General features: G+C 39.0%; 1 protein-coding gene across 1 annotated transcript in view; it reads left to right on the top strand.

The window, feature by feature from the left end:
- ELP4 (elongator acetyltransferase complex subunit 4) overlaps nucleotides 1–15,307 on the top strand; it is a 263,164-nt gene that overhangs the window by 79,735 nt on the left and 168,122 nt on the right. The window contains exons 5-6 of the mRNA XM_024194948.3: nucleotides 136–275; nucleotides 7,203–7,287. Coding sequence (XP_024050716.1) covers nucleotides 136–275; nucleotides 7,203–7,287 — 225 coding nt within the window. The remainder of the gene's footprint in view (nucleotides 1–135; nucleotides 276–7,202; nucleotides 7,288–15,307) is intronic.

Here is a 15,307-nt window from a genome sequence, read left to right as displayed (position 1 = left end):
CAAATTCTTTGTTATATATGTATATAAAGCCTAAATGAAAAATTATAGATTTCTATTAGAGGTATAGCAAGTAATTATGTTTTTATGACAAATCATGTAAGGAATTATTATAATTAGTATAGTATGTTTTCACAGGTCAGTCCAGCAGCTTCTGCACGATTTGGTCACTATTATGATGTATCTAAAACGGTGTCTCCAGAACTACTTAAATCTATAAAGTGGCACCGGTTTTTCCTTCCTGAAGAAATGTCTTTGCACCCTGAAATAAAAACTTGGTAAGTTCTTAACCCATGTGTTACTTATATTTTTAGTTATTTGCATGCAAGTTAAGGGGAAGATTTTTAAAAGTGCCTAGCCAATTTGTTATTACCTGTATCACTGTCTTACAGTACCACTTGTACTCCTAAAATCCTTTAATTGCTTTTGAAAATCTCCCCCTAAATGTTTGCAATCAAGGAGTAATATAAAGTAATACTGAGAATGAAAGGTCAAAAATAGTTTAAATTGCAAAAAGAAATCTAAATCTGTTTTCCAAGTTGGAAATTTGTAATAGTGCGGGTCAAACATAAATAAAATGAGAGAGACCAGAAATGCAATGAATAGATGTTGTAGAATTGATTTAGTTGGTAACTATTAATATTTTACCTAAATGTTTATATATAAAATGTATGCACATAATTTAAATTTGGAATATGACTTGTCTTATGGCTATTTATAAAAATGGCATTAATTTCACAAAAATTGGACTTTTAAAAAAAAATAGAAGTATTAAACTCTAATATGGTGTGATTCATACACAAACATTTTACAGGTGATTAAGGCTGTGAAGTAAGAAACTTTTCTCTACTCTAAGGTACACATCTTGTAAATACAGCTAATGCTCAAGCATTTCAGATTATGCAAATGACTGCACCACAACTAAAGGTGGGGCAAAATTTGTGTGGGCTTACCCAAAGAAGGACAGCTCTGCTTTGTGGTTGGGGGAGAGGGGCAGAGAGCAGGGCCGGCTCCAGGATTTTTGCCGCCCCAAGCGGCGCAAAAAAAAATAAAAAAAAAAAATCGCGATTTGCGGCGGCAATTCGGCCGGAGGTCCTTCGCTCCGAGCGGGAGTGAGGGACCGTCTGCCGCATTGCTGCCGAATAGCTGGACGTGCCGCCCCTCTCCGGAGAGGCCGCCCCAAGCACCTGCTTGGCAAGCTGGTGCCTGGAGCCGGCCCTGGGAGAGAGGAAGAACGTCAGAAACTGCTGTAAAAGGAGCTCGGTGGTCAACTTTGCAGCAATGACTCCCCTCCCCCCCAGGAATGTGTCTAAAGGTACGAAACCTGGGTGGGGCAAGTCTCTATGTGAAAGCAGCAAGGAAGCCAGCACCCACCCTCCCTCCCCTAGTAGTCAGCAAGTAGAGGCGAATGGCAGGCTGGGTTACGACCTGCTGTGGGCATTACGCTAGTCGCCCCTTTTAAAGGGGGGCTGGGAAGGAATTTTTCCCACATCACCAGAATTGGCTTTGGTGGAGTGTGTTTTTTTCGCCTTCCTCACAGCGGGTGTGAGGCTGGACCTTTTCTGGTGAATAGAAAAGGTGGTAGGCCATATGTCGCAACTTATTTTGTAATATTGGACGGATGTTCAGTGCAGGTACTCCATAGGGAGGGCAGCCAGTGACCAGATAAATGGCCTGGTAAAGGACTTAAAAGGAGATACTGGATAAAGAAACAGAATGGGGGAGGGGCTTCGGGGACTCCCATGACCGGTACGGCAGGGAGCCAACCCCACCCCCCATTCTCATAGCCCTCCTTAAGCCTCTTGCGAGGCTGGTGGATGGTAAGGTCCAAGCCATGGGTCGGCTGGGGGACCTGGATGGAAACAAAGGGGGGCTAGTGGAAGCCCTGGAGAATTGATTTGAATAAGCATAGATTTGCCTGAACTGTACACTTTATCTGCCAGGTAGTCCCAGACATCTATATAACAAAGTTGCGGCCTGATTAAAACCCATAACAAGTCTCCGGTCTTTCTTGCGGTACAGGTCTGTCACATCTTACGCTAGGGTTACGTTCCGCAGTCAGCACGTAAAGCGAAAATCGCATATAGTCAAAATTACATTGAGTGTAATGGCGGGCGGAATCGCCCGCACTACGGGTACAGTATTAAAATTATTATTTTTCTCTTTTTTTGTTTTTGCAGACTGTGTAAAGCTGAAATTGTGCATGTTAAATGCGCGTAAGATGCGACAGACCTGTATACCCAAAGTGTATTGGTGCAGACTATCTAACCCCAAACGTACATTCAACAATATAAGATCATTTTCTTTGTATTCTGCGTGTGTTGTATATGTAAAGAAACCAACAAACAAATTTAAAATCCTGGCCCCTTTGAAGTCAGTGGGAATTTTGCTTTTGACTTTAACAGGGGCCAAAATTTCACCCACAGTATTCACTAGGGACCCAGGAAAGTGCTGAGCAACCTCAACTTCCATTATGATCAGGCCCTATAGGATGCCACACACAGAGCTCGAGCCTCTCTTTACACATTCCTACACCTCCCTTGGAAGGCATCCCACATACTTTGAGAACTGCTGGTCTAAAACAATTGGTATATACATTCTGCTGTATCCTTGTGATTTATTACTAGGTGCTGCTTTAAAACAAAAAAATTGAAGTATCAGTTTTTGTTATGGATGAAGTAACTACATTTATTAGTTTTTTCCAGGCATATTCACTTCCTGGTTGTTTCTTTCCTCCTTCCTCCCACCCTCTACTACATCTGCGGTTAATGTTACTCAAGAGAAGAATATATAACTAACCTTTAATTTGCAAAAGTTCATCCTGAATGCTTCAGAGCAGAATATGAGTTTGTAAGAAAACTGTGGTGTATACGTTATGTCCTGTGAATAGAACTAAAGTGGTCTTGTTGCCATTATGCCTTGCTTCCCAATTGCTATGCCATAGAAAACAGTGCATTATCTATTAATGGGCAGGGCCATAAATGTGCAAAAATTTGTAGAATTGTATGTGTTAAATAGGAACCAACTTTTGTGAGTGAGGTTACAAATCGTCTCAAAATATTTGTAATTCTATACACTCCCATTAACAAAATTATTTTATTCAGTATGCTCATGAGTGGCTGGACTGTTTCTATAATTATAGCTTATGCCTATTCTTTGATAATTAGAATGTTCTCCTCCTTCCTACGCAGCTCAGATGTGGGGAGAGTTTGTCTGGGTCAGCAGGGGAAAGAAAACCTTTTGCCCCTTTAAAGATTACACACACATCTTTTCCGCCCTCCACGTGGGCACTCAGGCTCCTTGTGGCTTATTAGTTGGACAGAAGGGTGCAACATAAGCCTATTGGCTATTGTGTGCCCAAGGGGAAGGCTTATAAGCTCTTCCCCCTGCCCACGGGTGCCATTCTGCACCATAAGAAAAGCTTCTTCCCTCCTCACCTTTGGGATTAGAGTAGAACTGGGTTTTGAAATCTTGCTGTGGGCGTCATTCTAGTTGTCTTTTTGGGGCTTGGAAAGTCATTGATGTGGGCTATGTGGGGTTTTTTGTATTCTTCTCAGCAGCCTAGGAACCCGTGGGTAGGTTAGGTTGTAAAAGTCATATTTTTACAACTTGACAGGTGCCCAATGTAGGTACTCATTCAATAAGGGTTAAATTCCCTGATAAATCAGAATTGTAAGAAGGTTAGGAGAGGGCTGTCCTAAAGAAGGTGGGAATGGGGCTTCTAATATTTGCTACAGCAAGGAGACAACGTCTTCTTCCACACTTTCCTTAACCCCCATGCCATGGGGATGTATTGGGGTCCCAGCAATGATACTGGGAACAGGTTAATTGTTTGGGGGGCTGACAGCAGCCATCCACCAAGTGAAACAAAGTAATGGGGGAAACTGATGGCCGCCCTCCGCCAGTTGGCAGAGATTTTAAAAGAAGGATGACCTGCTTTGGATGAGTTATTCCTGGATAATTTCCAGATGTGTTAATTACTAAAGTTGTAGCCTTGTTAAATTGCATTCTTGGGATTTTGTCATTCTTCCTTTGGTGTCCGGGGCAAAGAAACATGAAAACGTTTTCGAGTGAGTTCATTCCTTACTCAGTCACCAAAAAGGAAGTGTCATCCTAGGCACTTAACTCTTCACCACAGACCTGTCTGTCAGCTATGTTCACGTACATTCTCTGAACATGTCATCAGTCTGCAGCTTTTCAAGAGGCCCTACTATACTCATTTCAACGATATGTGTGTGTAGAGTTATAAGATGTGGATTGCTGTTGGGAAGTGTCAGAGTACGTAATAAAACTCCATTTTTAGTGGTTTAATAAAAAGGAAGGAAAACTAAATGATTGGTGAACCTGTTATCTCTATTGTTAGTTCAAGTAACACACTTCTTTTATACCTTCTGTCCAAGTTGCCCAGTTAAAGCTACTAACATATTGTTTTACTTTGAAAAGATATAAAATATATTTTGGTAATTCAGGCAAACAGAAAATTTAAGCTGCAGCATTGCATTTTCTTGTATTTGCTGTCTTCAGAATGTATGTGCTCAGAAAATAGGTAGATAGACTTAATTTTATGTAGAGCCCAATTTTCCAGATAAATTTGCCTAAAACAGCTTAAACTGTCTTTCCTAATGGGGTCTACTTACAGATAATAAGCCTATTTTTCATACCTTTGATAACTTAACCTTTGTTAAATGCTTAGAAATTATCAATAGGAAGTCAGAGACTCTGTTGTAACCAGGATACCTTCTTGCCAGCTCCTGTTTTATCAGTTACTAGATGGCTAAACAAAAAAGGATAAGAACGAATTGTCTGAACCCATTATCAGAATTAAACAGTGTTTAGTAACAACGCTAAAATAAAAAAATGACAACATTTCAAAATAAAAAATATCATATTTGTGGCTTTAAAATATTATGAGAAACATTGCCAGAATGATAATGTATTTTATTATGGAGTTACAGTATTTAATCAACATTTTCCATGTCCATATTATAGTGGGCTAGTTCAAGGTCAGACAAACTATATTTAGACACAAGCAAAAGAAATCCTATTGTTCGCATTCAAAAATAAGTTAATTTGTAGAATATTTAGCATTGTTCCTGACTTCTTATTCTGCCGTGAAGCTTTTTTTTTCATAGCAGTAAATGAGGCGTTAATTATTTTTTTTTTAATTTCCTTAATGTAGCAATGCACTACTTGTGAGCACATGCAGGATTGACAATGGAAAGAAGCTATGCTCATTTTCCATAAGTTTTATTGAAAGCTCCCACTCACACACTGAAAATACCAGAGCATGGTGGCAAAGGCAACAGGTCACCTTTTGTTGAATAGATAGTGGTGTCTTGAATAGATAGGGTGTCTTCCAGGCAATGATTACAGCTGATGCTAGGGAATGGTTGACTGGAGTTTATCCACAAAATTTGACTTTTTGTAGTTGTTCTGTTCTGGTTTGGCCTGCAAATTCTGTATAATATGGTAGGTGGTCTTTAGACATTCCTCATGTAGACTGTACTGCTGAAGTTATTTGCAGTTGTGCATTTCATATGCAATAATAAATTGAAGTATCTATTGAAACACAGAGTAACTCAATTTAACTGATAATGGTTGAATGACTTGGGGCTACCAAAGGGGTTAAAGAAAAAACAATAACCAAAAACTGAAGTCTAATTTTGGCCCAGGAGTAAAACTCCTGCAATCTAGTTATATATGAGAATATTTTAAAGGTCTGTTAAATTTTAAAACATTTAATGACAGAAGACATTAAGATGTTATTAATCTACTGTAAGAACTGTTTTGTTTTCATCATTATACAGTAAAAACTCCATGCAGATAAATTCAGAACTGTATATTTGCTAAAAGCTATTTTTAAATTAAAGCACCTTTTAGTTTCTGAGGTGAGCAATATGTAGCTTTAAGTATTTGAAATGTATTTTTTTTTTAAAGCCAGTTAGTTTAATGCTCACTGCTAATTTGAAACAGTGTTGTGTTTGTTTGTTTAAGGAACTAAGCATATGTTTGCCTGAAGTCTGACTTTTACGTGCTACGCACCTGCACACACAAACACTTTATTTTCCCTCCCCAAATGTGGGTATAGGCAACTTAAAGTCAAATTTAGTTAAATTTCTATGCAGGTATGTAAACTGTAAAATACATTCAGAATTAAAATATTGTTAACCTTTGATAAACCACAGAAGTAGCTCAATATTGTCAAACTAAACAAATGTTAAAATTAATACAGAACATGATAATATATTTTCTAAAGTCCTTAAGTGACTTTGCAGCCCAAGTCTTATTGAAAGTCAATGGGATTTAAGTTCTTAAAGCTGTAATCCTATAAAAATTTAGGCACATGCTTAACTTTATGTACAATGAGTATTCCATTGACTTCATTGGGACTACTCAGAGTGCATAAAGTTAGTCCCCGATTCTGTGAAGACTTACTCTTGTGCTCACTTTAAAAATGGGAGTTAGGCTCCTAAATTATTTAGTCACTTGTGAAAGTTTTATCCTATATCTTCCAAGTAACTTACAAACAAATTAATCCTCACAACTCCTCTGTGAGGTAAGTGGAAAAGAATTGTTATCCTTAAGGATATATGATAAAACTATATTATACTATACTGTTATGTATTTTAAGCTTTGTTAGGTATAAAAATAACAAAAGGAAAATAAAACATAAACTGCACTGAATTTACTTCTTAATCTATTTAAATGGAAAGGGGCTGATGGCAATTTTTTATTGTTACTGCTGTATGTATGAAAATTAAAATGGTAGAAGGTGAGCTCAGAAGAACAGGATATTGATCAGGTGTACTTGAAATAGCAGTTCATTAGGTATGTGTTAATTATATGAGATTACTTCTGAAATGCTATGGTGGTTTCATATTTTAAATTGCTTATTAAATCATTAATTTTCTAGGAGGTAAATGAGCCTTACATTGTCATCTTAATCTCTGCAGATTTTACCTTTCACATGTCGTCAGGGCACTTAAAGCAATCACAGCTGGCTTTCTAGAAATACTGTATTAACATCTAGTTTGTTCAAAGAGGATTTACTGCTTCTGCTCTGTTTTTGTTTCTATCATGTGTCTACCACTTTCAGGCTTAAAACTGCATGTGTTTAATTTTAGTTTACTTTTTTGTATGACTAATATAGATTCATAAAAAAGTATCAGAATGTTTATTAAATTAAATTATCTTCTCATTGACAGTAATATGACCTGTGGTTACACCAGGCTGCTTCAATCTATCCAGAGGATCATATACCAGGAAGGATTTGATGGATCCTATCCCCAGGTACTGAGCACCTTCGGTGTCTTCTATAATCATGTAACTAATGTTGTTTTCAAAATTCTCTCTAGGGTTACACATGAAAGGTCTTGGAATAATTAACAGTGAACAAGCTGTTTCTAAGCATTGCTGAAGTAAACAAGTAAAGTAAATAGAGAGCCTGGTTCATATGTTAATGTGTATTGTGAGTTTTACTTAGTTCTCAACGGATATGGGTAGACTGTGCAAATTAACTGTAAACCAACATTTTTTTAAAAGGCTTATTCTATGCTAGTAGCTACTAAAATAGGTTGTTAAATACAATGAAACTAGGCAAAGTGTATTTTCCCCTGTAGATTTTTCAGATAGCTGTTTTAACAACATGGAGTTCAAGATTAATTCACAAAACTATTGAGAGTTGGCAGTGTATTCCATGCTGTGAGGTTTGGGGTTTGTTAGTAAATTAAAAGACGTATCTTTCAATAACAAGAATTGAAACACAAAGAGCTATTATAATGCCATTTTAACTTAGATTAACTATTTATATCTCTCAGAACAGTTTACCTTCAGGCATCTCTGTAAATACTCATAAATCATAGCATGAATCATCCAGAATAATTTTTTAAAGACAACAATTTCAGAGGAAAACTTTTTCTAGTTTAACCAATACTCAACTGACAGCTTTCTTTGTCTTATTCAATCAAGAAGACAGCTTCTTTGGAGTTCAACTAAATAAAATAATCAGTCATGTGTGGTGATGCTTAATTGATAGATAATTATATTATCTTCATTGCTGTTATACAATAGAAACTTTATTAAGGTAGAAGTTACCTATTATCGGTTCTGGAGAATGTCAAAAAATATAATGTGCTATATACTACTAGGCAGTTGAATTAAAACTATCTATGAGGGAAGACAGCCTTGGTTTTGTTTGGCTGCTTTTCTATCTAGGAGTGTTTTTTAGGAACATTAACTATATGGAATACTTGTGTGTTCATTTAGCTTATTTTTGCAGTTTTCAGTCTCTGCAGAGATTCATGGGCAAGCATGTTTTCCCTTTGGTGGCAGTGCCCGTCTGGAGAAGTAAATTGGTCCCTGACAGGCACCTCTCCCCACTTACTGTGGTAACCATGGCAACAGGCATGTCATAACAGTTCCCACAGTATAGTACGCAGAGCTGCTCCTCCAACAAGATGACAGGTCCTCTGGAAGCAAGAAATCTTACAGAATGCAAAAAGCAACAGCACCAAAGTGACATGAACACCCTGGGAACCTTCAGCCAGCAAATAATGTGCTACTGGAAAAGACTCCAGTAACTGTGTTTGTTTTTCTTAGGTGTTGGTTTTAGCTTAAATATAGAACCTATGTATATTCCTGAGAAACATTTATATTTTAATACAAAATGATGAAGTCCATAATTTTTGGATAGTTTTTTTGCAAAACATGAGATATAAAACATCAACTAACATTGTTCAAAGGAATAATCATAATGTGCACTATTTTAAAATATTTTGTTAATATTAATAAAATCAAAACCAAAAAACTCCATGCAGATAAATTCAGAACTGTATATTTGCTAAAAGCTATTTTTAAATTAAAGCACCTTTTAGTTTCTGAGGTGAGCAATATGTAGCTTTAAGTGTTTGAAGTGTATTCTTTTTAAGCCAGTAAGTTTAATTTAGAAAGCCATTAGATCATGCCTAGATATTAATTTCTGCTTCAGGGAAGATATAGAGAGCTTGAAAATGAAAATGATTTGCTGGAGCTGAAATGTTACTTTTCTAGAATAATCTTTTCCCTATTCACCACCTTTCTTCACACAGCATATTTTGCATGTTTAGGGAGCCCTGTATAATACAACACTAATAAAAGTACATTCAAAATTGAAATTAATTGAGGGCCAGATCATGCTCTGGGTCTGTGACCTATAGATCTCCCACTTCTATGGGTAATTCAGCTGTTTCCATGGTACTGCACTCCTTTCTCTTAACAGAGTCCTGTGAAGGGCTTTCTCTATGGCCAAATAGGAAGAGGGTGGACCTGGTACAGGCTGCATCTCCCCTACTTCCCCTCTTCCAAAAAACTAAAAAGAACCTCTGCGAAATTGTATTAACTTCTGAGTGGTGCCCCCCTCCACCTGGTAGAATCCTCTCTCATTGATAGTAGCTCACGTGAAGCTGGAGGAGAGCCCACAAGGACATGTAGGCACAGGGCTGCTGAATAGAGGGCTCTGATTTTGTGTGGACCCCGCCTTGAGATTTACAGGGGTTGGTGGCCAAACCCCAGCTTCTTCCATACAGTCAAGAGACAAACCTAATGGAGTTTCTAGATGTCTTTGCAAGTTGTTCCATGGTAGAGTCTGGCCCTTAAGGCAAAGCTAGCTACTGCTTCAAGTGATGGTCCATCTGTGTAGAGCATATGTGGGCATGCATGCATACCATATGCCTGAATCTGGAAATTTTTAGCAGCGGTGTCCATTGGTCTGCACATGCCTAGTTGAACTCCTCATGCTCTGAACCAAGGGCATCAATGGCAACACAAACCAACATCTCTCCAATTCTTTCTTACCACTGTATGTCTTGAGTCAGAATCCATGTCCACTTCAGTCTCCTGTTTCTGTAAATCTGTGAATACAATTTGTAAATGATTTAAAAGCTTAATATTTTAGTGTTTTACTGTTTTTTTTATAGTTACCATAGTTAGTTTTAGGTACTCTCCACTCTGGGGGAAGCTTCTCCCTCCAAAAAGGGATTATCCCAAGAGTTTCTGGGTTCAGAAACTGCTCTCCTGTCCTTGTTCCTTCTCTGTCAGTGACAACCACCACTGCTCCCTCTATTGCCTTGGGAAAACTCCTATTGCCACCAAGTGCAGTTTCTGCTGTTACTTCCATCCCCAAACTCGTGAGGGACGAAAGTTCCATCTGCGGAAGCAGCTCATGGAGCAGGCAATGAGACCCCATTGAATTGAGGGCAGCCAAATGGAACTGTTTCTCCTATTGGTCACGACAACACCAGTTGCCTCCAGATTGCCAGAATCCCTGCACCTAAAGTAATTACAGAGCTTCATATGAAGCATACCATCCACTTACCGGTATTTTTGCCAAAAGTGTATGTCTCTGATGAGAAGGCTTCATTCTCTGGACATCCAATGGGCACTAGCCTTTTATCTGCTAAAACAAAAGCAATTAGAAAAACACCTAGACTTTTTATTGTCACAGATGAGAGATCAAGAGATCAAGCTATCAAGCTCCATGTGCCCAGAGATTCTCTCAGTGGATCTTGGCTGCATCATCCTTTGCTACCAGCTAGCTCATATTCCCTCCCCGGATGGATGCAAGATGTACCTTTACTAGAAATATGTGGGGCAGCTACCTGAAGCTCATGACATACCTTCACAAGATGTTACACTTTCTTCCAGTCTTCTACAGAGACAGCCGTGGAAACAGCAGTCTTGCAGATGGCCATAACATCTGCATCCTGGCACCCACCTCCTGTTTGTTTGACTACTGCTTACTAATGTGGAGTACATCTAGGGATCATCACTCAGAGAAGAAATTACTTCAAGATGTGGTCCATATCTGCATTCCACTAACAGCCTTCCATGCCCACTGCTATGAGTCATCTCTAGATTCACAGTCAAAATAGGAATTGGAGAGACATTGGTCTGCACTGCCCTTTATGCTCTCTATTCAGATTATGAGGAGTTCCACTGTGCATGTGTGGACCAACGAACACTGCTTACTAAAAATATCCAGACACAGGTTCATGGTGCGCATGCATACCCAGGGCCGACGAGAGGGGGGGAAGCCACTACAAATTACCCGGGCCCGGCGGTCCGGAAGGGGGCCCAGCTTCCCCCCCTCTTGTTGGCCCTGTTTAGCCAGTCCGCCCTTGCTGGGGGGCCCGAAAAAAAATTTCACCGGGGCCCGAACCCGCTCTCGGCGGCCCTCTGCATACCCATTTGTGGAATACAGATATGGACCTCACATCTCAAAGAACCTCCAGTTAAAGGTAACTAACCTCCATTTTCACTCTAGTTTGTAAAACTAGAGGAATGTGATGGATGTAGTCTTAAACTGCTCTTATTTAGTTTAATGTTTAACTGTGAATAAAGCACAATTCTGTAAATTATTTTTTTTTTAAATGGAGATATCCTATCTCTTAGAACTGGAAGGGACCTTGAAAGGTCATCGAGTCCAGCCCCCTGCCTTCACTAGCAGGACCAAGTACTGATTTTGTCCCAGATCCTTAAGTGGCCCTCTCAAGGATTGAGCTCACAACCCTGGGTTTAGCAGGCCAATCCTCAAACCACTGAGCTATCCCTTATATGTCACATGCAACTTGCAGACATTTTGGTCTCTGTTATCATCAGTATGTTGATGACCTCTCATTTTCTTTCAACCAAGGTTCTATGGTCCCAGTGTCTGAACTGGAATCTAGCTAGAAGTGAATGGAATGTGACTCAGCCCAGATGAGAAACAAGTCCAACAGCTGTAGGAGTAGGAAGAGGTTTAACAGACTTTTGCCAAAATGGTCCAGAGCCTTTGGGCCCTGATGCTCTGTTAGCATTAGTGACTCATAGAGCCTTTCACCATCTCTTGCTGGCCAGGAGACTGCAACAGTTCCTCGCTACAGTGGACCTGACAACAGTTGATATCTGTTACTTCTCGGCTCCACTGCTGCAATGAACTTTACCTGGGGCTATCCTGAAGTTCACCCAGAACCATCACTCGTCTCTTAAGTGGTTCAGGCCAGTCTGAGCAGTTTGCAATCAAATGCCCCCTCTTAAAGCCCTAAATAATCTAGAATCTCATAATATAATATTCCTTTTCACCATAACCTGGGACATGATTAACATTGGTTGGTAATGGCTTACTGTTGGGAATTAAGTTTGAACAATCTGTAAGCTAAAAATACTTTAAAGTCATTGGGAGTTGTGCCCACTTCACTGTTTTAATTTGGTCCATCATGTTTGGTGACAGGACTTTCTCAGTTGACTTCTTTGGAATTATCTTTCCTTGGCATCCATTGGAGCCCAAATCTAGTGATCTTTAGGGCAAAGATGCTGGTCAAGGATTTATTTTGCTTAGCTTTTGACTGACTGCTTTTGTTTTCTTCTTGTTTTGTGGTTAATTTTCTATATCTATAGTGTCTAGCTGCCAAAGCAATAATACTGTAGAAATGAGTAAAGTTGATTCATTTAATCTAAAATAATTTCTTTGACTATCCAACTTCTAATATTGTGGAATGTATTTAAAATTGTCTACTCTCCAGCACAAGTGTGTTGGTGCAGAACTTTAGTCTACTGCTTGCCTCATAATACAAGAATTGAATGAATAATTAGTCTGTTGTAATATCAACCATCCTCATAGAAATTATGAAACACAGAAAATATAATTTGTCCTCAATGAAACAAATAAGGGTACTTTTAGCATTTTTTATATTGATATATCATTATCTTGGAGTATAAAGTTCTCATACCCATTCTACAAAGAGGAATTAAGTGTTTTCCTATAAGGACTTGTTTGTCCTTAAAGCAATTAGGGGGCTAACTTTCTGATTCAATTTTGTAAATGTATTTACAAGCTGCTCTTTTTTATTTTCATTGACCAGAAAAGGCAATTTTTTTGTTAATTGCAAAAGTTCAGAGCAAGTTCAGAGACCTCCCATTTCTATTGATGACTCACCTGTGTATTATTTACTTTGTTGATATGAGATACTTTGAACACCATTTATTTTTGCTGCTGACTGTCCAGAAAAACTGGACAAAGCTGATTTCGTAACCTATCCATAGTTTGTGAATTGCTTAAACATTACAGAAAATGGGGTTTTCTAGAAATTTTTGTACACCATCATGCTCTCTGATTAGATTCTCAACTCTTACCTTCCCCACCCTGGCCAAAATTATGTAACATTCCAACACTTAGATCAATGTCAGGCTTTGCTATATTATCCTGTGCTAGGATGCGGGTACTATAAACAGGTAATTTTATATATTACTACACACCAGAGAAAAGAATGTGGAGCAATAATGCACCAGTAATTGAATATTTTGCTTTCAGGGAGAACAAAAGAGATTCTAGCAGGTCAGTTCACTTCTTTATCCAGGAGAGTTGAATAAACTGAGTTTGATGCAGCAGTGTGTGTGTTTTATAGATGAGTCCTTAAAAGCCAAGGCCCTATCAACTCTGCATGAACAGAGTTTTTGTAAGAATAACTGTTCGCTCTAATGTCCTGGTCAAAATTTCCCCTCTGTGTCTCAAACACTGCTGTGCAATGTGCTAGTTTTGTGTCTGGTTTCCACTCGGTAGGAGCTGTGCTTAGGTAGTTGGTGAAATTCTTCTTTCATATGTGGGTCTAGATTCACAAAGGGCACTTATGCACTTTGCTGCCTTGTAGAATTCATAACTCTGTGTTAAGTGCTCAGGCTTTCTGTACAATGCATGGAGACAGTTAGGTGCCTAAGAATGGGATTCACAGAAGTCAGTGCACTGAGCAGAGAGCTGCCTAAGATCGCCAATAGGAAATGCTAAGGAGAGGGATGTTGCCTAAGGCTCTGCCCCTGAAAGGGATTTAGGCACCTATGTCCACTCAGTATTCACAGCCATGAATCCTCTCCCTGGAGTTAGGCACCTAAGCCAAATTAATGGAGAGGGGTAGTGCCCTCATAACTTTTGGACCAGTGGTTAGAACACTCATCCATGATATGGGAGACCTGACATGAGTTTGATAATTTTTCCCCTTCTGCCTGATATGGAGCAGGGATTTGAACTTGAGTCTCCCACCTCAGTGCCCTAACCACTGGGCTATGGAGTATTCTGTGGAAGGTCTCTCTCAATCTGTTGAAACTGTTCCATTGTGTATAGTTAAATATCCATTGATCCAGAGAGAGAATGAGTAACTCAGTAGATCAGTGGTTAGGGCACTTATATGGTAGGCAGGAGTCCCAAATTCAAATCCCTGCTCCACATCAGGCAGAGGGAGAGAACTGAACCCATGTTTGCCACAACCTGGGTGAGTGTTGTAACCATTAGGCTAAAAGTTATAAGGGGACCACTACTACAACCATATCCTCCTCCATAGTCTGTTGTATGGTTTACATATGCTCAGAGAAGGCCTACTGGATCAGGTCCTAAAAGCAAGATAGGCAAGGGAATGCCAAGTTAGTGAATCCCTCTGGAGCTTAGGTATGAGTTAAGTAACAAGCTTCTGGGCAGAGTCAGGACTTAGGTGTCTGAGTGCATCCCCAGCTGCCAAAAGTTATGTCCCTCAGGGACTTGAATGGCAGAAATGTAGGTGCTTCAGGATTCTAGGCATTTATTGGGTTAGGCAGTAGCTGAGCAGGGGTTTTGTGAATGACAGTGGCATCTAAATTCTCCTTGTGAATCTAGCCCAAGTAGTTTATCAAAGTACTCTGAAATTGCTTAGGATCAAAAGTGATGTAGGTATAGATACGGATTTTGGTAAATATCCAGGAATGAGGTATGAGTGACTTATTGGCATCTTATATTGCAAACAAAAATGTTTTGCAAGAAAATATTTAGTCAGAAACCCAGTATGGACTCTCAGTACGATGAGCAAGTTCCCAGAATGATGTAATCTTTTACCTGTCTGGCGCTATTACAGCGTTCATTAGCTAACACTCTCCTTTAAAGACTATCAAAAAGGAAATATATTATAGCCTCAATCCTTTTCCCTCAAATCCCCTGTCCTACACAAAAATGTGCACTCTGGATGCATCTCCTGCCTATAACTATAGCATCTTAATGGGACAGCTTCAGTTTTGAAAATCATATTTCCTTCTGAAAATTTTGTACTTACTATTGTTGCAAGTAACCCTTAAAATTACTATAATGGAAAGAGATTGGAGAAAATAATGCATTTTTCTCTTTACTTTTGCATTTGACAACACGGTTTCATATAGTCAATTTAACTTTTTGCAAAAAGAACAGGAGTACTTGTGGCACCTTAGAGACTAACAAATTTATCAGAGCATAAGCTTTCGTGGGCTACAGCCCACTTCTTCGGATGCATCCGAAGAAGTGGGC

The sequence above is a fragment of the Terrapene carolina genome, unplaced genomic scaffold (assembly GCF_002925995.2).
Source record: "Terrapene carolina triunguis isolate 2854851 unplaced genomic scaffold, T_m_triunguis-2.0 Scaffold96, whole genome shotgun sequence".
NCBI lineage: Eukaryota > Metazoa > Chordata > Testudines > Emydidae > Terrapene > Terrapene triunguis.
The sequence above is the reverse complement of the archived record's forward strand: the minus strand, read 5'-3'. Positions and strand labels throughout refer to the sequence as shown.